This window comes from Haliotis rubra, unplaced genomic scaffold, assembly GCF_003918875.1.
Source record: "Haliotis rubra isolate DU_JTF1 unplaced genomic scaffold, ASM391887v1 Scf401, whole genome shotgun sequence".
Lineage (NCBI taxonomy): Eukaryota > Metazoa > Mollusca > Gastropoda > Lepetellida > Haliotidae > Haliotis > Haliotis rubra.
Window position 1 is genome coordinate 87,371 of NW_025767082.1, and position 23,586 is coordinate 110,956.

Below are 23,586 nucleotides of genomic sequence, written 5' to 3' on the forward strand. Positions count from 1 at the left end.
ACCATATCAGTGGAAGAACATAAACACCAGGATGTGGAAGACATACCTAATTGAACCTAATAGCAATAAACTCACCATATCAGTGGAAGAACAGACACCAGGATGTGACATACCTAATTGAACATAGCAATAAACTCACCATATCAGTGGAAGAACAGACACCAGGATGTGACATACCTAATTGAACATAGCAATAAACTCACCATATCAGTGGAAGAACAGACACCAGGATGTGACATACCTAATTGAACATAGCAATAAACTCACCATATCAGTGGAAGAACAGACACCCAGGATGTGACATACCTAATTGAACATAGCAATAAACTCACCATATCAGTGGAAGAACAGACACCAGGATGTGACATACCTAATTGAACATAGCAATAAACTCACCATATCAGTGGAAGAACAGACACCAGGATGTGACATACCTAATTGAACATAGCAATAAACTCACCATATCAGTGGAAGAACAGACACCAGGATGTGACATACCTAATTGAACATAGCAATAAACTCACCATATCAGTGGAAGAACAGACACAAACACCAGGATGTGACACGGAATGAAGAACAGTGTGTAGATGATGACAGACCTGGAACAAGCAACAAGAAGTTCCATGAATTACCCAGTGAGTGAGTGAGTATTGTTTTATGCTGCTTTTAGCAATATTCCAGCAATATCATGGCGGGGGACACCAGAAATGGGCTTCATACATTGTACCCATGTGGGGAATTGAACCCAGGTCTTCGGCATGACGAGTGAATGCTTTAACCATTAGGCTGAATGCTTTAACCATTAGGCTACCCCACCACCCCTTGAATTACCCAGATCAAACAAGGCCGAATATATTTATAAAAATCGGCACTGTGTGTCAGTACACTGGTTATTCTCCAGTGGTGATGTTGGACACTAGGCAAGGTGGTCACACATGCCATTAGTGTCCTGGGTGAATATATGACATCATCTCTTTGTAATTCATATCATCATTAACATAATAATGATGAAATGAGAGAAGGTAAGAAAACTTGTCTTGAAGGAAACTGCTTAGAAAGTAAGTTAACTCATTCATGTGTTAAAATGTTGAGTTAAATTACAGTTAACTCATTCATGTGTTATAATGTCGAAAAGTTAAATTACATGTAGCTTTAATGGTGCTAAAACTGAATGTGAAACTGACGGTTTTATATGTCCAATCTAGCATGGCCAGCTCTACATTTATAACACATTATCCTTGTTTCCACTGCACCATGACAGTATTAAACACAAACACCTTCATATGGGTTGTCAGTGTGAAAAAAGGACACAATGAACAAATGGCCTTTGAGAAAAAGATGCTGCTGGTGTTTTCCATGTAATTACACTTAACTTTGATGTGTGACCAGCATTGAATGTGTGTAGCACAGCAAACCGGCAGGGGATCTTGAAATTACCACACACCCCATATCAAACTGCAATGTTTGGTTCTACACAATATGTCATCATGACATCACACTGCTCACAGTGGCACAATAAATATGATGTCATACTCAGATATAGCAAAGAACAAAACCTCACTGGTGTCGGTGAAACTTAACTACAATCTCCTTCTAAACAGCTATTGTGATTTCAGCTCAAAATGACTCTACACGTACCACAACTGCCGTAACTGCAATCTTGAAGCCTATTATAGTGTACATAATGAGTTCAACTTGATAGCTTACAATGACTGAGGAGATGGTTTTGTAAATGTATTAGCCTCTGTGACGTTGTAGACATCAAATCAGCTGTTTCAATAAGAGGTGGTTACTGTCATTTGAAACCTGTAACTTTACAATACAAAGTCACGGTAGAATCTCTCTTGATTCTTAATCCTCACCTCCTCCTCTCTCCCATCCGATCCAGCAGAATCAGCAGGACGGTCCCGACCGTCATCATAGTCAGCATGCTGAAACACACAACACATGCTTCAGACCTCCTCCAGACACACACAACACATGCTTCAGACCTCCTCCAGACACACACAACACATGCTTCAGACCTCCTCCAGACACACACAACACATGCTTCAGACCTCCTCCAGACACACACAACACATGCTTCAGACCTCCTCCAGACACACACAACACATGCTTCAGACCTCCTCCAGACACACACAACACATGCTTCAGACCTCCTCCAGACACACACAACACATGCTTCAGACCTCCTCCAGACACACACAACACATGCTTGCTTCAGACCTCCTCCAGACACACACAACACATGCATTCAGACCTCCTCCAGACACACACAACACATGTTTCAGACCTCCTCCAGACACACACAACACATGCTTCAGACCTCCTCCAGACACACACAACACATGCTTCAGACCTCCTCCAGACACACACAACACATGTTTCAGACCTCCTCCAGACACACACAACACATGCTTCAGACCTCCTCCAGACACACACAACACATGCTTCAGACCTCCTCCAGACACACACAACACATGCTTCAGACCTCCTCCAGACACACAACACATGCTTCAGACCTCCTCCAGACACACACAACACATGCTTCAGACTCAGACTTCCTCCAGACACACACAACACATGCTTCAGACCTCCTCCAGACACACACAACACATGCTTCAGACCTCCTCCAGAATCTCCTCCAGACACACAACACATGCTTCAGACCTCCTCCAGACACACACAACACATGCTTCAGACCTCCTCCAGACACACACACAATACATGCTTCAGACACTCCTCCAGCTGAATCTCCTCCAGACACACACAACACATGCTTCAGATCTCCTCCAGACACACACAACACACCTCCTCCAGACACACACAACACATGCTGAACCTCCTCCAGACACACACAACACATGCTTCAGACCTCCTCCAGACACACACAACACATGCTTCAGACCTCCTCCAGACACACACAACACATGTTTCACACACACACACACACACACACACACAGCTGAATCTCCTCCAGACACACACAACACATGCTTCAGATCTCCTCCAGAGCTGAATCACCCACCACACACACACAACACATGTTTCACACACACACACAGCTGAATCTCCTCCAGACACACACAACACATGCTTCAGACCCCCCAGCTGTCTCCTCCAGACACACACAACACATGCTTCAGACACACTCCCATCTGAGTCTCCTCCAGACACACACAACACATGCTTCTCTCTCTCTCTCACACACACACACACACACCTGAGTCTCCTCCAAACACACATGTTCATTGTTGACTCATCCTCTCCCTGACTATCAACAGTGTGTCTGGCATGTCAGAAGCTGGTATTACAGATATGTATGATAATATACATTTATTTAGTTTGACCATACATAATCTGTATGAAATAATCGGGTGTTCCTTAACTTCCGTTGAGTAGTATATACCTACCTAATAACATAATGAGTTGCTGATGCAGCTATTCCCAACACTGTATGCATGTTGCAACCTCATTTAATCCCATTTCACAAAACTGTGCACTAAAAGGCTGCTTTGAAAATATACAAACAGCATCACGATACAAGAGAATATCAGGCTACAATGCTGCAGCTTCATGCGAGTTGAGTGTGTATTGGTGCAGTTAGCCCAGCGTTCGAAATAACTGCCAACCCGGAGGCCCAAGCGCCGGTTGTTATTGTATCGGGCCGGCAGTTTCAAATATTTGCAGGCCCTTGTGGCCTTCAGTAAATTGTCTGTCATTTTATTTATTTTTAAACTAGAATCTTTCCAATAATTTTTTTTTTTATTAACATTCGGGAATCATTCATGATCCACGATGTTAAGATAACTTACAGCTTCACGTCTTGGTATTTCAGCACTTTGCGCATAGGAATGTCAACACCAGTCTTTAACAAAAAGAAACTTCTCTCTGAGCCATAGGCTTCACTAATTGATTTTGTAGAAACTGTGTACAGTGTAGTCTATTTGTTTTTATTGGTTTGACTTTAACAAAATGGGCCTGCAGATTTCATTCAGGGCCTGTACATTTTTAAAGCCTGCAGGAAGCAACACTGAGTTAGCCGTGTGTGTCTGACAGTGCTATCCTGTGGACATTGACACTGATTCACATTAATTTCAACAGGTTTCTTGTAACAAATTACAATACAAAAAAATGAGTGAAGGTCCTTTTACCTTGCTGTCCATAGTACTACAGTACATTGATGTCTACAAATAATTGAATCACAACCAGACAAACCACATGTTTACAGCCAGATCACATCGGACACACTACAATGGAAGCATTATTCACATACTTCAGGAAAAGAGACAACAAACAGTTCTCACAATTCCCCAACAAATCCGATGACAATGAGGAAGCAGGGAAGGGCAGCAGCACAGATCCGTTTGTGATATCGGAAAGGTCCTGGGTCCACCAGCTTCTCTTCCTCTTCGGAAGAAGTATCCACAACCTGCCTCCTGTCATCTTCATCTTCACTCTCTGAAACATCGGATTCTGTCTCCGTGGATATCTGGTGATGAACACTTCGATGATGGAGTTGCTCCAAATCCAAGTCCATTTTACTTCTGAAATAAAATACAATATCTTTGCCTTCACTTTTTGAAAAGTGCTTTTTGACAATTATCCTGAAATATCTCTGCAGCATACCTTGTAAAAGTTCAGAGTTAACCAGATGAAAACCACAAGGGAAGACAATCACGGTGTAATACCTCAGCCAAACCATATCTCAGTACCTGACTTGGAGGGCAATATTATGCATGTTGTAGAAATTATGCACAACCAAGTTAACAATTTGAAAATAGTTGCCATTTAACTTCTAATAAACTCAGTTACAAGGATTGTGAGAATATCTGATTCATTTATGAGCTCAAAGATGTGTAAAACAGTGACAGTATTAGAAGAGATGTAAAAAATAGTGATCAACAGTACTGACAGAAGTACATGCTATATTTATGTTGAAGAGCGGGTTTAGAATTGGTCTCCAGCAAATCATGTTGGTCATAAGAGACAATTAATTTTATTGGATTGGATTGTATAGCTTGTTGCACATGATGTCAATCACTGAATTGTCTGGTTCGGACTTAATTATTTACAGACCACATTCTTTCAGCAGAAATATTGCTGAGAGTGGCATTATATAACAAACATGCTGTATTACTCTGAAAGTTCAGAAATATACTCCAATCCAGAAACCATTGTCTCATATATATTTAATCCTCGTCTTACATCTTGTGTAATCTGCAGCTAAAACCATAAGAGCATGTCACATTTGTGATACCTAATAGCATTGAGCACTTCCTGTTACACAGAATATTGCATTTGTATAAACCTATGTGTATTGCCATACAATTACATATACACTAATATACAGAGGTGACACAAGTCTTATCTTTATTAAAATATGTACCCATGAGCCCTGTGATAAGTTTTGTATCAGATGTAGATGAGTGGCGAATACATAAGGCACAGAGCTTTTTTATCACTTGTTATCCACAATACATAACATAACATAATAATAATAACACGCAACCATGAATATGTCAATATTCAAAAGCAAGGATCACTGTAACCTGAAATAAAGTAACATTCAACGACTGACAAAACACTTAAGTATAATAGGCCATTTAAAAAAAATAGGGGGCACTGGATGTTTTCAGCTCCGGTAAACTTTGGGGTTATCTATACATTGAAAGTCAACTATGTTTTCAAAGTCCAGAGAGTCTGGGATCGCCGGTTACCTTATCCATGATCAAACACTTACATGGTAATGAATGTGCAATCTTTTACATCCTTGAGACAACGTTCGTGCACGCTGCCATCTTGGAAAACCCCTTTATCACGTGATTTGTGGAATTCCCTATATATATCCGTGACGTCACAATGGTTCGCGGGCTCTGAACTGAAATGACAGGTGCCTGAAAATGAGGTTGAAAGAGTTTTTGAAGAATAGTTTTTCACTTGACATCGTGAAATAAATTTATTTACCTACTTTGAATAATTCCGAAAACAATACTCCCTGTAAAGTTTAAAAATGTATTAAATTGAAATGTAAACATTGGGAAACCCCTTACCGGCGCGTGAGGAAATCCACGCATGTTATGATGACGTCAGAGGGATGGTGGTGTTCAAGATGGCGGCGGTGTGCATGGGAGATAATGGTTCATTAGATAGTGAGGATTTAGCTGAAAGGAATACCGATCCTGTGTTGTTCGATATGGTGAAGAAAAATGGCATCAATCATAATTGTTTATTTGGAGATAAAAATTGTGACCCATTGGAATCTACCGTGTCAAAGCATGAAAAAATGCCTAAAATTAATGGGTGCAGCGTGAAGCCACAAGGCTTGCCAGCGTTTACTAAACCATCCATCCCAACTTTACGATCAAGGAAAGACAAAATATCTCCAGAAATCCCAAAGAGGAAGAGGAGAGCATCTAAGCAAGATATTAGTGAACCTAAAGAAGAGTAAGTATTTGTCATTTATTCAGTGTTTATTCGTGTCATGGGCTGGAATGGGCGAGGTTTAGACGGACTCTCACACAAGGCTCTGGCTAAACACACGGCGTGTGTTGCATTAGCATATGTATAGGGGGGGGCTCGGTCCCTCTCTCACTTGAGATCCATGTTAGCAGGGGTCACCTCAAGTTCTTTCATCTGCATCAAATTCAGCTAAAGTATTATATGTCGCATACATAAGTCCAACTGTTATACATTTATAACAGTAACGTGATTTTTTATTTGACATTCTTGATGGAAGACATCTAAGGTTTTCGGTCCGTGCTGGAACATGATTGGATCACTTACCATTTGTCAGTAGCCTATCATCTGATTTTGCTGATTAGGCAATTGTCTTTGTCTCAACATTCATGAAACAAACAATTAAGACAAATTGCACCTGTAGCTGTGATTGGTGTTAATTGCCATGTGGACCATTGGGCAGCTAGCAATACACACGAGATGACATAGCATTGTTCCCGTAGAAATCATTGCAGATCTCCACACATGCAGTTGGAGTTTTTAGTACTCTACTTGGCTAAGACTTATTTATTTTTAAGCTGTTCACCAATCATAAGATTAGATACATGTAAATCAAATTTGACTTATGTAAGCCTTTCCTGTGAAATGTTTGGCACCCACAGCACTGTTGGTAGCAATATTGTGATTATATACTCAGGAGACGTCAACATGACTTTGGTTAATGTTGGTAACGTTTTGTAGACTATAAAATAAACCATGTAGAAGGTTGGTTTCTTTATATTGCACTGAGCATAATGGATAGAAGTAAACCAAATTTTCAAATAATGTTGGTGTGAACTATGCCAATGTTTTCGTTTGATAATCTATTGTGTAGTTCATTCATGAGATTAGGCTTCATTTACCTCAAAGGAAGAAATTAGTAAAACATTAAGTTACTAATAATCCTTTGAAACTATTTCATCTTGCATAATAACTAACACCAAGATTCTTTCCTAAAGAAAATTTCTCTTTCAAGGAGCCTAAAATGACAGTCAGACCACTTTTAACTCTTCCTTTATGACATTTAAATAGTTATGTACAGATGGAGGCTGGTCTTTTGAAGCATTAATATCTGATATTTACAAAAGCAGAGCTAATATTCTGTACATAGTTAATGCATATTTAAGCTGGTATGGAATTGCCAGGTGCACATTAATACTATAATTACTGTTAAGCCATAAAATACAAGAGACTGTTGAAGGTTATTAAGAGTTATTCATATTGCTCTGTTAAACCCATTCTTGGATAGACAATATATTTGGATGTTAGTTGTCATATATCACATATTGATAGCTGTTAGATTTGTGAAATGATACTTTATCACCTTTCCATTGTTGTACTGTCATGTGTGTTAACTTGAGAAGAGGGAAATATGTTAGCACAGTGTCAGGACTGCTAGAATGTCTGATATTCTAAGGTATCCAGAGAAGTAACACTCGCTGATGTTAAAAGAAAATTGGTATTGTTGTTTTTATTGAAACTGTTCAGTTACTTCCACTACCAGTGTGAGAAGAAATACGTAGTGCAAATTCTCAGATTGGGCTAAAAGTGATTATGGCATTAATCTTTTACTTCACCAATTGATTTCTTATCGTGAATCTAATTGAATCCCTGTTGCAGTGTAGCTGTTATCCATTTTATTGTGCTTGAAAAATTCTGTGTAACAACCAATCTCTGTGACTGCTCTTGCTTTCTCAAATAAGGTAAATGCAGTTTTTGTTAAATATTTATGCTATTTCTGTGTTAAGAATTTCACTCACATAATTCAGAAATGTGTCAATTTGATATTGCCTATGTCACATTAATCAAGTTTGTAATGTTCTGAAATCAGTCATTTTGGTAATTGTGATTATTCATACAGAAGAGGTCTTTGATGAATTTTCCTATATAATTTTATCTGGGAATCCATTAATATTTTATATTTAGAATTAACTTTAGGACAAATAAACCATGACTTTCATGGCAAATACTGAACACATTTGGTTTTGTTTCCTTCATATTACTTTCCGTTTTTATCAGATTGCAATAAATTAAATTTTTAAAACATGTAGATTATTTATTAAAATACTTTGATTCTTTTAAAAGGTTTATGAATAAACTATGAAAATAGTTATTTTTGAAATTATGAAAAACTCCACGATTTTCCAGGATAATTTGCAAACAGGGACTTCAGAGTTCACAAATATACATGTAATGGATTTTCTTCTGGAGTAATTTCTTTCATTTTGTTTTCTTGCATTGCTCCTTTACTTAATGTATTAAATCTGTTCCTGTTATAGTAATTTAACGTTAAACAAGAACAAGCAGATCAGTTGAACAATTCATCAACGTTATAGAAAGGAGGAGAATGTTTTCAGACATATTGCATCATTATGATGATTACTTTTATTCCCAAGATAACAATATCCTCGCATAAATATGAAAGACTTAGTGTAGTGGATTGTCTAGAGCTTCACATTGATCTGCTTGAGTCCATAAAAAACTGCATAAGTAGGGCATGAGACTGTGTATTACATGTCATTAAAAAATATCCTTATAGCAGCCAAGATGAGAAAGGAAAATATTAGTGTGATCTTTTTGTTACAATGAACAATGTCTGTAATCTTGAATATTTCATTCACTTTATCTATTTTTTCTGATATGAAATCAGGTGTAAACTGATATTAATTATATAATTAAATATATTTTAACTGTTTTTGTGGGAATTCTTTAACTTTATCCAGTAACTGAAATATTGAAAATTCATGAAAAACAGGAGTTTCAAAGAAATTGGTGTAATTTCTCTTAATTTAATACCTTTTTAATCATTGTAATTAAGTAATTCAGACTTCTGCACATATATTTTGTTGCAACAGAAATACTACTACAATAGTTTGCGTCATACCCAACTCCCAGTAAACATCCCCTCTCTTAAAATTATTAAAAGGAAACATGCACAAGTGTTTGCTGCCATTTCCACCCTACTCTTTCATTATTCTGAAATTGCAATAAAATCTTCTCAGGGAAGTTAAATATTCCAACCTTTGTTAATGATGAAAAAAAGTAAATCAACAAGAAATAAATAAAAAGTGTGCTATAAGTGCCATGGAATGATTGGAAGGAGTGAACAGATGTGGGATGACAGATGATTGGGGGTGGGGGGTGGGAAGGGTCAGTGTATTCATGATTGGGACACTACCTTGTGCTGGCCGAGTCGCACTGCCAGTGGGAAGAAAGGATTCTCCTCTCTATTGAGCTGTGGAGATTCTGAGCAATCACACCCAGCCTCCATTAATCATCCTGTCTGCACGGACTCCCAACAACAATACTGATGGGCTGGGGCATCAGCTTATTATTCAAAATCTGCTGCACTGAAACTACAAGAGGCTCTGGCTTTCAAACTTTGCACACTTTGTGTCTATGCAACTCCCTACACAGCGGCATCGTCAAATGTGGCTATGTGGATATGATGGCCGCCATATTGGATGCTACTTCTGGCAAAACTTGTCTTCAAAACTTCTACAGGCTTCTTTGGCGACTTTGTGGCAAACCAAACTTACCAGATACAACATTTTGAGCGCTTGTTCTGCAATTACCTTTGGTTGCTGAACAATTTCTATTCTTGGTCATATGTCAAAAAGTCACGTGATAAAGGCGTCCATATTGGATTGAAGATGTTTAAAGGAAATTCGCAGTTTTGTGGGGTAGGCATTTTTCGCAATCCATAACTTTAAATGTATTAGCTGCAGAACGCTGCAAATTTGTAGATATAGATTATTATATACCTCACATATGTATAATCTCGAGCTATGTTGCGATATCTTCATTAGTTACGGATACCTAGATGTTTGCTTTGTTGTTGTTTATTTTGTACTAAAATGTATCTTCAAAAATCGCTTAAAGCGTCAGTACTATTTTCAACTATGCAGCTAGGATCTGGCAATGCGTGAAGTAACTCAGTGTGTTGAACATTTTTGTTCTTGGGTGCATGTCAAAATGTGAATTGTTTGGCGGCCATATTGGATTTTCGGGCAGATTCTAATGATACTACTTTATAAACAGCATAGCTGCTCAGAATCTGTACAGAAAGTGCTGAAGCTTGGCATTATGCATCAACATGGAATGTTTAACATTTCGTGTTCTTACATGCATATCAAAAAGTTTGATCGTTTAGGCGGACACATGGGATTAAAATTGCAGAAATGCATTATGCACCCCAAAGCGGCATAAAACAGCATATAGCTCCACTACTATAGATCCAATCGCTTCCATATTTGGTATGTGACTTGGTCATGAGATGCCGATCATTTTGGGCGGGGTCGAAAATTCGATATCTTTAACCGTTTGGCCGCCATCTTGGATTGAAGTTTTTCATTTTATCACGGTTTTACAAAACAAAAGTTGAAACTCAAATGACTTGATTTTTACAGCATTATTAGACACAGTTAAGGGAATGCTGTGTGCAAAATCTCAACTCTGTACGTCAATGGTTACGGAGAAAATGCCTATACAGTATTTTGGCCCGGACATACATGCGCGGACTGGACTGGCGGACATATATCTCACCAAATCTGACCTGCCTATATGATACATCGGGTCTGGGCAAAGCAGAAACACTAATTCCTTTCAGCCTAGATGCAATAACAACGGCGTCTTAGCTCGCTAAAAACGTGTTTTTGTCTTGTGACGGACCTGTCAAATGACCTTGACCCCCGTGACCTTGGTGACCTTGACCATTAGAAAGCATTTTTGATATACTTTCAAGTTCGGGGTCAAAACCCCAAAAACTCAAAATAACGATTTGTAATTAGGGCTCCCTCGCTGCAAAGCAGGAGACCTATGTAATTACTGATGTTTTATTATTATTATTATTATTTATTATTCCGCCCGGATTTTGTACCACTCCTACAAAGAGCACCAGTTGACAGAATCGATTGAAAAAAAATCACCATGGTGCCCACAGTGCTGAAGTTGTTTCTGCAAAATCTCAAGGTTCTAGGCCCAATAGCAAAGGGCAGATAATTGAAAATTAATTAAAAATTTCAATTTCAGCAGCAAATATCTGCAAAACTACTCATCCAATGACTACCAAAATTTCTTGTGCAGATGCGCAATCAAAATGTCTACAATTTAGCCTTGACCGGTCGAATTAAGCTAAAATGCACCGTTTGGCGCTATTTTGGATTCAAGTTTTTGGTAATGTTTTTCAGCAAAATCCTGACTACTTTTCTCCCAAAATCTGCTGCACTGAAACTACAAGGGCTACGGCTTTCAAACTTTGCACACTTTGTGTCTATGCAACTCCTACACAGCGGCATCAAATGTGGCTATGTGGATATGATGGCCGCCATATTGGATGCTACTTCTGGCAAAACTTGTCTTCAAAACTCTCTACAGGCTTCTTTATGCGACTTTGTGGCAAACCAAACTTACCAGATACAACATTTTGAACGCTTGTTCTGCAATTACCTTTGGTTGCTGAACAATTTCTATTCTTGGTCATATGTCAAAGTCACGTGATAAGGATCCATATTGGATTGAAGATGTTTAAAGGAAATTCGCAGTTTTGTGGGGTAGGCATTTTTCGCAATCCATAACTTTAAATGTATTAGCTGCAGAACGCTGCAAATTTGTAGATATAGATTATATACCTCACATATGTATAATCTCGAGGCTATGTTGCGATATCTTCATTAGTTACGGATACCTAGATGTTTGCTTCTGTTGTTTATTTTTGTACTAAAATGTATCTTCAAAAATCGCGAAGCGTCAGTACTATTTCAACTATGCAGCTAGGATCTGGCAATACGTAGTAACTCAGTGTGTTGAACATTTTTGTTCTTGGGTGCATGTCAAAATGTGAATTGTTTGGCTGCCATATTGGATTTGGCAGATTCTAATGATACTACTTTATAAACAGCATAGCTGCTCAGAATCTGTACAGAAAGTGCTGAAGCTTGGCATTATGCATCAACATGGAATGTTTAACATTTTCGTGTTCTTACATGCATATCAAAAAGTTTGATCGTTTGGCGGACACATGGGATTAAAATTGCAGAAATGCATTATGCACCCCAAAAGCGGCATAAAACAGCATATATGGCTCCACTACTATAGATCCAATCGCTTCCATATTTGGTATGTGACTTGGTCATGAGATGCCGATCATTTTTGAAGTGGGTCGAAAATTCGATATCTTTAACCGTTTGGCCGCCATCTTGGATTGAAGTTTTCATTTATCCACGGTTTTACAAAACAAAAGTTGAAACTCAAATGACTTGATTTTTACAGCATTATTAGACACAGTTAAAGGGAATGCTGTGTGCAAAATCTCAACTCTGTGCGTCCAATGGTTACGGAGAAAATGCCTATACAGTATTTTTGGCGGACATACATGCGGACTGGCCGGCGGACATATATCTCACCAAATCTGACCTGCCTATATGATACATCGGGTCTGGGCAAAGCAGAAACACTAATTCCTTTCAGCCTAGATGCAATAACAGCGGCGTCTTAGCTCGCCAAAAAGCGTGTTTTGTCTTGTGGACGGACCTGTCAAATGACCTTGACCCCCGTGACCTTGGTGACCTTGACCATTAGAAAGCATTTTTGATATACTTTCAAGTTCGGGGTCAAAACCCCAAAACTCAAAATAACGATTTGTAATTAGGGCTCCTGCGGCTGCAAAGCAGGAGACCTATTGTAATTACTGATGTTTTTATTATTATTATTATTATTTATTATTCCGCCGGATTTTGTACCCTCCTACAAAGAGCACCAGTTGACAGAATCGATTGAAAAATCACCATGGTGCCCACAGTGCTGAAGTTGTTTCTGCAAAAATCTCAAGGTTCTAGGCCCAATAGCAAAGGGCAGATAATTGAAAATTAATTAAAAATTTCAATTTCAGCAGCAAATATCTGCAAAACTACTCATCCAATGACTACCAAAATTTCTTGTGCAGATGCCAATCAAAATGTCTACAATTTAAGCCTTGACCGGTCGAGTCGCTTAAAATGCACCGTTTGGCGCTATTTTGGATTCAAGTTTTTGGTAATGTTTTTCAGCAAAATCCTGACTACTTTTCTCCCAAAATCTGCTGCACTGAAACTACAAGGGCTACGGCTTTCAAACTTTGCACACTTTGTGTCTATGCAACTCCTACACAGCGGCATCGTCAAATGTGGCTATGTGGATATGATGGCGCCATATTGGATGCTACTTCTGGCAAAACTTGTCTTCAAAAACTATTTGAGACGTTCCCGAATGAGAGAAAAGAGTACCATACAAACACACTCAGAACTCCAGGAACACCCACGCCAAAAATCACACAAAGGGCTTGCAACAAGCGTACCAGTCATCATAAATAATGCTTACATTCAAGAACCCAAAGTTTGAGAGATTTTACAAAATAGGGACTTCTTTATATCACCGGACTGGCCCAGGGATACATTGCCGAATGTGTCATAAGTTTCATCGACATTTACGCACGGCAGATTACCCGTGCAAAACATGCGACAGTCTGAAGGAAAGCGCAAGGGGCGATATCTCCTGTAAAGAGACTACTACTGCAAAGCGTGGTCCACGTGCAGATATGGGAGGCGATGTCAATTTCAATTGACAATGACGAGCTAGCGCTACACACAATTAAAATACACTGCAGTAGAGGTTTTATATCTTCATTGTAATTCAATCTTTTGTAAAGGGTATGTCTTTAGGCGGCTTTTAAAGATTGTCAATGAATGAGCGTTCAGGTCACGGTAAAAGTTGTAGCTGTGGTCTAAGCGGGGTAACTCTGGTCTAGATGAAGGAAACGCTAGTAAAATATTTCAACACTCTCACACTCGCCCGGCTTTGCAATGCCTGAAGAGTAATGCGCTTTGCTAACTATTCGGCTCTTTGTGCAGTTTTTATGGACTTTACAACTTCATATGTGACATTTATCGAGCTGTTAGGTGTATGTCCAGTATATATACCTGCTCACGATTCACTATTCATTTGCAACAGCCCGAAAAGTGTAACAGTGTAATGGATACTAATACAAACTACTGAAGTACCTTAATTGCTGTGAAATCACAAGTTCACTTGCGTCCAGCGTGAGAGTGAGTGAGTGACTGAGTTTAGTTTTACGCGCAGTCAGCAATATTCAAGCTATATGGCAGTACTTTACATCACCGGACGGCCCAGGGATATATTATTACGAATGTGTCATTAGTTTTCCCACATTTACTATACAGCAGATTACCCGTGCAAAACATCGACAGTCTGAAGAAAAGCCGGGGACGATTATAGCGGCTCCTTCAAAACACGAACTCGCACTGTTTCTTATCGACTCCCCACAGGACTCCAGGCAAGCTGTACACGTTTATTCACCGTGACAGCACGGGCAGCACTTGAAAACTAATATGTAGGTATTACGACACATGTTCATAACATCTACATCTCATTATTTATTTGTGTTGTACATTTGCAGTACATATAGTTAATGGGCCGATTCACAGGTGGCGAACATGGGGCATATACATGTTTTAAGGAAATCGGTAAGCCTTGTTGACTATGCATTGTGTTCATATACTGTTTCCATCATTATTACAGACTTTAAGTTTGGTACCGCCCTCAGTCTTGTTTTGCTGACCTGTAACCGTAGAAACAGTAAATAGTCCTGACATTTTATTCGGCGTTTATTAGGCATATACAATACTTTGTGGACGGATACTTTGAACCAAAATGTCTCACCAGATTTAATATTTCTAGTACCTGACCTATATTTTTGCTGATGAAATTGCAAAATCTTGTTATTGGAACAGAAATAGTTGCTATTAATTCTGTTGGTCTCATTTCAAGAAATCACAATTAAATTCATTTTGGTTATAGTGCCAATGTAATGAACATTCAGCTGGAACTGGTATGAATATTTTAAGTCAAATTTACACCAGTTGAACCACCAAAGTGATTACAGTGAATGGCGTCTATCTAACTGGACTAGTTCGATGTTTGTGCTGGTGGAGTGGAATTTCCAAGATTCATCACAAGCTCGATAACAATTTAAGTATATCAACAAATTCCAGGGTATTTTCCTACATGTTCTTGAAGTTAGATCACTTGAAGCGTTTGTTCTGGTTTTGAGAAACAGATTTGTTTTGATTAATGTTATGTGAATCACAGTGTGAATCTTGCACCTTTGTTAAGCTAAACACCAAATTATTCGGGTTTTTGCGTGTGTTATTTTGACGGTTTTAACAGGTTGTTCTGTCTTGACATTTCTTTTTTACCCTAGACACCAAATGATATTCTTAACTTCAGATTCAAGTATGGAAGATTTCTATAAACTAATCTAAACTTACAGGACGCTAAGTACTCTCACTTCAAAAACTTTCAAATAGAAGCAAAACATTGTCATAATTGTCGGTGATGTCATTTATTCAGTTAAAACAAATACATAATTTGCAACCTGAAACCAGTATGCTAATTCCGTTGAAGTTATATTAAGTCAGCATCTGTTTCCGAAGTCACAAGTATCATTATCCAAACCATACCACACAATGCTTTGTATCTAACCCTCGAATATAAGAATTTACAGTTAATGGCTGAAGTATTTATCATTACTCACAGTGACACGATCCATACTAACTGTAGCCAATAATATTTTCACAAGTACGAGACAGATACAAATGGCTAGATTGTATTACGACAGAGGAGCCCTCATCGTTGCCTGCAGCTTTTTTGCATTTATGATTTTATATGGAATCTGATTTTTGTCAATGTGTACACACAGGCAGGGACAATTAGGAACATTTTCTACTCTTTGTGTGAAATATTGTTGTTAATTTTAGTTAGTTCAAATATTTGGACCATATCTATGGTTAGACACAAATGGATATTATAATCAGCTAGTTGACAGTTGACAAGTGGTTTAACATGTTTAAATTAAATATCCAGATGTAAGGATAAAATTACTAGTTCCTTTTTCCACAAGTCTGTAAAGTATTTTTGTAGATAAAGCATGGGATCAGAATGTTTACAGGTTGATCAATTGAAAGGCATGTTTAATGTGTCATTTTAAGAATTTTCCTAAATAATAATGGTATGTCCTCTTTTATTTTTTAAGTTACAGGTAATTATAAGAACATATTGTTTATGGCTAGTGTTATATTCACACTGACAAATATGTTTGTTCACAGTTTGGGCAGTTACAAGACAAGTTGTTTGTTACAAGTTATAGCCCCCAAATGTTAAGCCTTACAGTAAATACTTTTTCACTCTAGTACTTGCAGCCAATGAGGTTTAGTTTGGACAGTGGTACTTCCTTCTTGTTTTGTGAAAACTTACATTACAGTGATAGTCCTGCTGGATATTGTAGTCTCCATGTCTGGTTTCTGTGAATGTTGTGTAGCATCCATTCCGTCATGTAGCACTGTTAATTTAATAACAGCACATTTATGGCCATTATCATTGTAAACCAGATTATCAAACCCCAGTGATAGAAATCAGACTCTTGGTTCTAAAGTGTTTAAGGAACTTGCTACTCATCCTAAAAATAAGCTCATAAAATACTGTGTGATAATACATGTATGTCGGCTTCAGCATGACCTGCATCTTGATACACTCTGCAACTCTACTTTTGTCTTCCACAAATTATTCATATATTATGATTGAATGAAGATTGCCTTATCATCCAATCACACTTGCACCACAAGCAGTTAAAATCGTTAGGTATTTGCAGAAGAATCTAACTGTGTAAAGATATTTAGATATTTCAATCAAAGCATATCTCCAATCCTACTGTAGCGAGCTGGAATGAGGAATTTGTTATCAGACTTTAAGTGACTGAAGTTCCTGGTTATCATTTATTATCTTCTATATTTATGTTGGGTGATATGTGAACATGTTTATTTATACATGGTGAAGGCACAGAGGAAGTCCGAGATGGTGTCGTCGTCGTTGTTGAAGGAACAAGCCTCTAACATATGTAAATGTTCCAGAAATACTACACACTTATAACATGTTATAATGCAATCTACTTATCTTCTACTTCCTGTTCAGTCTGCATGCCATGTTGTGCTGTACATATTTTATTTGAGAATTGTTTACACAGTGAATCTACACTTTGGACAGTATGGTTGAAGGTTATCTACAGATGCACCAGAAGACACACAATTTGAGTGGAGTCAGGCCCAAGTACATCTCAGTATTTCACTATCATATTTTCATTTTCTATCATGTTTATAAAATAGTTCCCCAAACATTCAACAATTGGACTTTTAACCCACTTAATACTGTAATCGTATATATTTCACAGGGTGCAATTTTTGCAGAAAGTTCACAAAATACCTGTTAGTAGTGTTAGTGCAGTTGTTTTTTCATGCATTTCAAACACCTGAGTGATAGTATCCATCACAAAGTTTTCACAACCGATAGACATGCAATGATCAAAGCTAGCCGCCATAACTGAATCGTGTTTACTAAAACAATCAGAGAGAGAGATGGGATTATACTTGTGTCAAGATGACAACACCTGTCCCATATGCGAGATCAACTGACAATGAATTAAGGAAGAGTATATACTAGTACTTACGATAATTAAACATAGAAGTCATAAAGTAGTGTTTGTTGCTTATGAACACCTGTTGTTCACATGGTCAAACCGTTGACTGGCTGCATTTCATGTCTTTGTTTCAATTCGTGGTGTATATATAATTCAATTCCAATATCTCACCATGAATATTTCGCTTGGTATGATTATTGACACACAATCTTTTTGGGCTAAGAGTGCGAAAATTAATCCCATGATAAAATAACTACGATTACAGTAATTTACAAACATGTTTAGTTTTTCATTTTTTATAATATTTTGTATATGTGCTAAGAAATTACTCTAATGTTTGCAGAAACCTGATTTAGGTAGTTGGTTATTAGGGGAATTTAAACAGACATTTTCTTGACTGTACTATATGAATAGTGATGAGAAGTAGCAAATGCGGTAGGCATGCTTTAGCCAGGTGGTCAAGGTGTTACACAGTGGGGAATAATACTACATATTGGTGAAACTGCATCAACTATTCATGTGTATTTTGGCAGTAGGAGAAATATATTTGTGTGTAGAGACTATGGCAACAGTTGTGGCCTGTGTATACATACCAGTATGGATAATGTATTGTAAAATGCAGTGTTGGCAGATGATGAATAAGAAAGAGAACTTTTCTTTTCTGTTTTTGAATCATCAACTAGCATCATTTAGGCACCTCCTGCTTAAAGGAATCTCCAGATGCTGAGGTGGGACTGTTTCACTCTTGTGAGACTTCAAAACAAAGTCCATATTCTTCAGGCTTTCATTAATTTACAGGATAAAAATTGGCCAAAGCAATTTAAGTTTCATCCTTGAAAATATTATTGGACACTTTTCACCCACCTCAGCATGTCAAACTGCAGTCAATTCTTCTTGTCTTTTTTATATTTTTAAATTTCAGTTACTGTTACTTTAAATAGCAACAAACTGCAATTGGCTTCTGAGTAATATTGATTTTTACTGGTTTAATATTTTTTTCCTGGTGAAGCATAAATTGTGTATTGTTATACTGTAAAACTGAAATGTTTTATTGTTCATTAAGCCAGCCAACCAAAAAAACCAAATATATTTACATATGCGATGTAATGTACACAAAAATCCTATTTAGTTTTAGAGGCTGGCCCAGAGGTATATGTTTCATATTGCCAGTATTTCTTACTTTCTTTTTGCAGTTATTAAGTATATCTTTAATCAAATCAGTCCATTTTTAACTGTGTAAAGATAACTTTTTCACAATCACATATTCCATGTCTATTATTTCTGTTTAGCTTTATGTACATTTAAATATGTTGTAAATAACCTTTGATTGATCTTGATTGTCGGATAATAACACCATCTATCACTAATGACAACTGATATTTCTTTACTTTGAAATAATTCCGCAATTAAGAGATAATTATGGAGTGTTTTATTCCCTGCACCTACTGTTTGCATGTTAATACCTGCTGCATGTGTACAAATAATGCTGCTCATTATGGTTTTCAACACACAAAATGTATAAACTGTGCCAACCACACAATGACAGAGGTTGTCTGGTGTAGGGCAATGCTTGAATTTCCCCATTCTTGAAGAAAAAAACATGTTTTCTTTTTTTTCCTTCATTTTAACAAAGACAGCATGTTTACTGTGGAGGGAAAATACTGAATTATTTGTCCCAACTGGTAGCAATAACTGAGGAGAAATAGGTCTCATTTGGAAAGTGTTAGTTTGTATTTCTCATGAAAATGCTTTAGGAATGAGACTAGAAAAATGTCACGAAGTGTTTGAAATTCAAGACCTAATTATTACTCAGTTGTTTCCTTGATGAAAAAAATTGATTTTATGATTTATTTTCCATATTTGATCCCACTCTCTAATCAGCTGATTTCGTGTAGTTGTAGCCGAGTAATGTTTGGATGTAATTGCGCTGGTGCTTTCAACATAATCAGTGGAATTTATAACTCGTTTGTGGCCATCATCATATGGCATGTATTTTTAAATGACTATCATTGTTTTATGCCATTAAATCTTTCAATGTTTTGTGTATGCTAAATACTTTGTAATCATTATTCATTGTTTGTAAGAAGAGTTTTAACTGTACATAATGCTGCTGCACCATCCATTCAATGGAAGACTGTATTGTACCACTACTACCAGGGACCCATCTCACATCAGATTCAAGTTCTCAGACTTTGACTAAACTCAAAAGAACAGACTTTGACAAGAAAGAACAGGAGGAGTCGTGGGCATAATTCCTAGGGAAAAGAACATTTATGGAAATCTCTGATTTATGTTGAGTTTTAGGCAAAGTGCATGTGGAAATTTACAGACTTTATGAAAAGTTGGCTTCCTTAAAAGGATATTTGGCTCCAAGCTGCAACCAGTTTGAGTTCAAAGTCTCAAATAAGAATGAATTATTACCCAGTTCATGTTGACGTGGTCGTGATCACTGGTGTGGTGGCGTGGTCGAGGTGACTCGTATGTCACTGATAACAAGATCAATATAGAGGAAGAGACTTTAATATTAAAATATCACTGAAATTAAGAAAATAAGAGCTTTAAAAAATCACAATTTTGAGTATCATTACTATTTGTTTCCAGTGTGCCTGACAATGGTACTAGCTTAGTCTCCCTTCTACAGTTTCCGTTATTGAAATTTGAGCACAATGTTTTTCTTCTGTACATGTGAGGTCAACTGAATGTGATAAACAGTGTTCAGAATAACAGATTTTATTGTTATTAAATCCCTTGTTTAAAAACATTTTGCAAGGACTGAGACCAATTTTACAGCAATACTCTCCATTGTCAGCAACTCTCAGTCTCATCACTGTAACACTGGGATTTACTGTCATTTCTAGAAACTCCCTCTTCCCTCTTAAAGGCCCTGAACCACATTATTTTCACCCCACCCAGCCCATTCTGCAATGATAAAGCCCTTAATGTTTAGATTTCTTCCTGTTCTGTATCTCCCATCTTGCTAGGGTTTCTTTTTAATTTAAATGGAATTATTTGTTTCTGTGAAAATTATATATATTCAGAGACTAAGCCTTAGTCTAAGAAACCCAGGGGCAGTGGGGTAGCCCAGTGGTTAAAGCGTTGGCTCGTCACGCCGAAGACCCAGGTTCGATTCCCCACATGGGCACAATGTGTTAAGCCCATTTCTGGTGTCCCCCGCCGTGATATTGCTGGAATATTGCTAAAAGCGGCGTTAAACTAAACTCAGTCAGTCAGTCAGTCTAAGAAACCCCCTGTGCTGTGCAATATTCTGCAAAGCAGCCATTGTGCAGATTGATAGCTGGTCCTGAAGATATGTTTCTTTGGTGTCTGTAAAGTGTTGAAAGAACCAATGTCGGCTATTCAGTTTTGAATTTTGAAGAGTTGCTTTAAGAACAAATGCAAAGGTATGTCATTATGTAAGGCACTGATACTTTTTACGTCTATTTTATGGACGTCGCTGGTCATGAAAGCCAGAAAGAGAGTACCCTATGTCGTATATCTAGGACCCAATCAACAACTGATAACCATATCAGGCCATTCCTCAAATGACTTCAATGTCTTATTCCTCTGTTGCCATAGTTGCCAGTGCAATTAGAATCAGAAAATAGTAATTTTGTGTGAATTTGAGTAAGTGAGTATGTTGAAGATACGATGATCCAGCCAGATTACTCTCATCAACTGGAGTCTTAGAAGAATTGACCGCCTCTGTGGTGTAGTGGTTAGAGTGTCCGCCCAGAGAGCGGAAGGTCGCGGGTTCGATCCCTGACCACGTCATACCAAAAGACGTTAAAATATGGTACTTGTTGGTCCCTGCCTGACGCCCGGCATTAATGGGTACAACAAGGCCTGGTCGGCTTGGAGTCAGTATAATGTGTCTGAGTGGAGTATTCATGCTTCACTGTGGCATGGTATGTCAGTTGGCTAGCACCATAAAACCAGCTGAAGTCTGGGCTAGTACAAGCAGCCGCACATACACATATACACGCATGCATGTCGTCATATGAGCGAAATATTCTCAAGTACGACGTTAAACCAAATTTCACCTCACCTCACCTCACCTCTGCTCCGCTTTGCTCTGCTCAGAAGAATTGTGGAACTAAGCAAGCCACAGTCTTTATTTTGTCTGATTGTCAGTTTGGACTTAAAGCCTGAGATATGTGTAAGGCAAACACAGATCAACTCTCTCCAAGTCATTATTCTGTGTCTGTGAACGCTTAGCTTTAGACAAGTGTGTTTGCTCACTGGGAATCTTTATAACTGTAAATTTGCTTCATATTTTGCTCACATGCTTTATTGGTCAGAGTACGATTTATTTCAAAGATGATATGATTGTTCTTATTCTAGATACCAGTTTTGGACAAAAGACAACATGTGAACACTCCATCTGTTGGTCAGATTAGTTTAATGGAGTTCACATGACATATCTTTCAACAGCTTTTCATTCTTCAGTTACCAAACATTGATATCAGTGTATTTGTTGGTGTTGATTTGCCTGACTGTGATAGTGGAAGATAAGCCCTGTCTCCATGACAAACTAGTACCCTGATACTTCCAGCTTGGGACAGATGTGGCTGTCGGTATCAGGGGGATGGTTACCCCCAACTGTGCAACATGAAGCCCCAGTATACACCTCATTCAGCCAGTTACAGACACCTCATTCAGCCAGTTACAGACACCCCATTCAGTCAGTTACATACACCTCATTCAGTCTGTATATAGCAGTTTGTGGATCAATCAAACATTTTGTCCCAGAATTAATGTCATCTTTTTAAAAGGTGTCATAAGAAAGGTATCATACATTATGGATAACAACTTCTTTATTTCATAGGATGCGACGTTTCGTATAGATTCATGCTTGACAACAGTAAGAATCGATGCCAAAATGTCGCATCATATCAAGTAAAGCAGTTGTTATCAATATCAATAAAGTATCATGCCTTTCTTATTATTCATCAACTTCTAAAATGCCAATCAAACAGAAAAATGTGTCCCCTAAATGAAACATAAAATTCATAGTAAACCCAGAACAGCGCTCCTTCCTTGATCTGAGAGACCTGTGAAGATCCGGGTTAGAATAGATCTTCAGCAACACATGCTTGTCGTAAGAAGGATTGGGTGGTCAGGCTTGCTGACTTGGTTGACACATGTCATTGTATCCCAATTGCGTAGATCGATGCTCATGATGTTGATCACTGGATTGTCTGATCCAGCTTTGATTATTTACAGACCACCGCCATATAGCTGGGATATTGCTGAGTGTGGCGTAAAACTAAACTCACTCACTCACTCACGCCTTGATCTGAGGCAGTCTAGACCTGCTAAAGCATTCTTTATTATCTCATTCTTTGGGGCCTGGAAGGCAGACTTGACGTGTACCACATGACATCATGCGTATCATGAATCGTTACCGCCAAAATAAATACCGCAAAAAATATCTATCTATTATTGTCATCACCATAGCCATGGAAAGAGTCACCATCACTAAGATCAGAGACTGACATGAAGCAACCATTGCATAGTAATGGCAATGGTAGGACTATAAGACCATGAGGTTAAGTGAAAGTGGT

General features: G+C 38.0%; 2 protein-coding genes across 2 annotated transcripts in view; one reads left to right on the forward strand and one right to left on the reverse strand.

The window, feature by feature from the left end:
• Nucleotides 1-5,811, reverse strand: part of LOC124287567 — a 54,002-nt gene extending 48,191 nt beyond the window's left edge. Inside the window, exons 1-4 of the mRNA XM_046724057.1 lie at nucleotides 5,744-5,811; nucleotides 4,308-4,547; nucleotides 1,863-1,931; nucleotides 525-599 (exon numbers count right to left, since the gene is read on the reverse strand). Of these exons, the coding sequence (XP_046580013.1) occupies nucleotides 525-599; nucleotides 1,863-1,931; nucleotides 4,308-4,540 (377 nt within the window). The 5' untranslated portion in view covers nucleotides 4,541-4,547; nucleotides 5,744-5,811. The remainder of the gene's footprint in view (nucleotides 1-524; nucleotides 600-1,862; nucleotides 1,932-4,307; nucleotides 4,548-5,743) is intronic.
• Nucleotides 5,812-6,105: 294 nt separating this feature from the next.
• The window catches only part of LOC124287573 (zinc finger protein aebp2-like), a 71,013-nt gene continuing 53,532 nt past the window's right edge, over nucleotides 6,106-23,586 (forward strand). Inside the window, exon 1 of the mRNA XM_046724063.1 lies at nucleotides 6,106-6,447. Coding sequence (XP_046580019.1) covers nucleotides 6,113-6,447 — 335 coding nt within the window. The 5' untranslated portion in view covers nucleotides 6,106-6,112. The remainder of the gene's footprint in view (nucleotides 6,448-23,586) is intronic.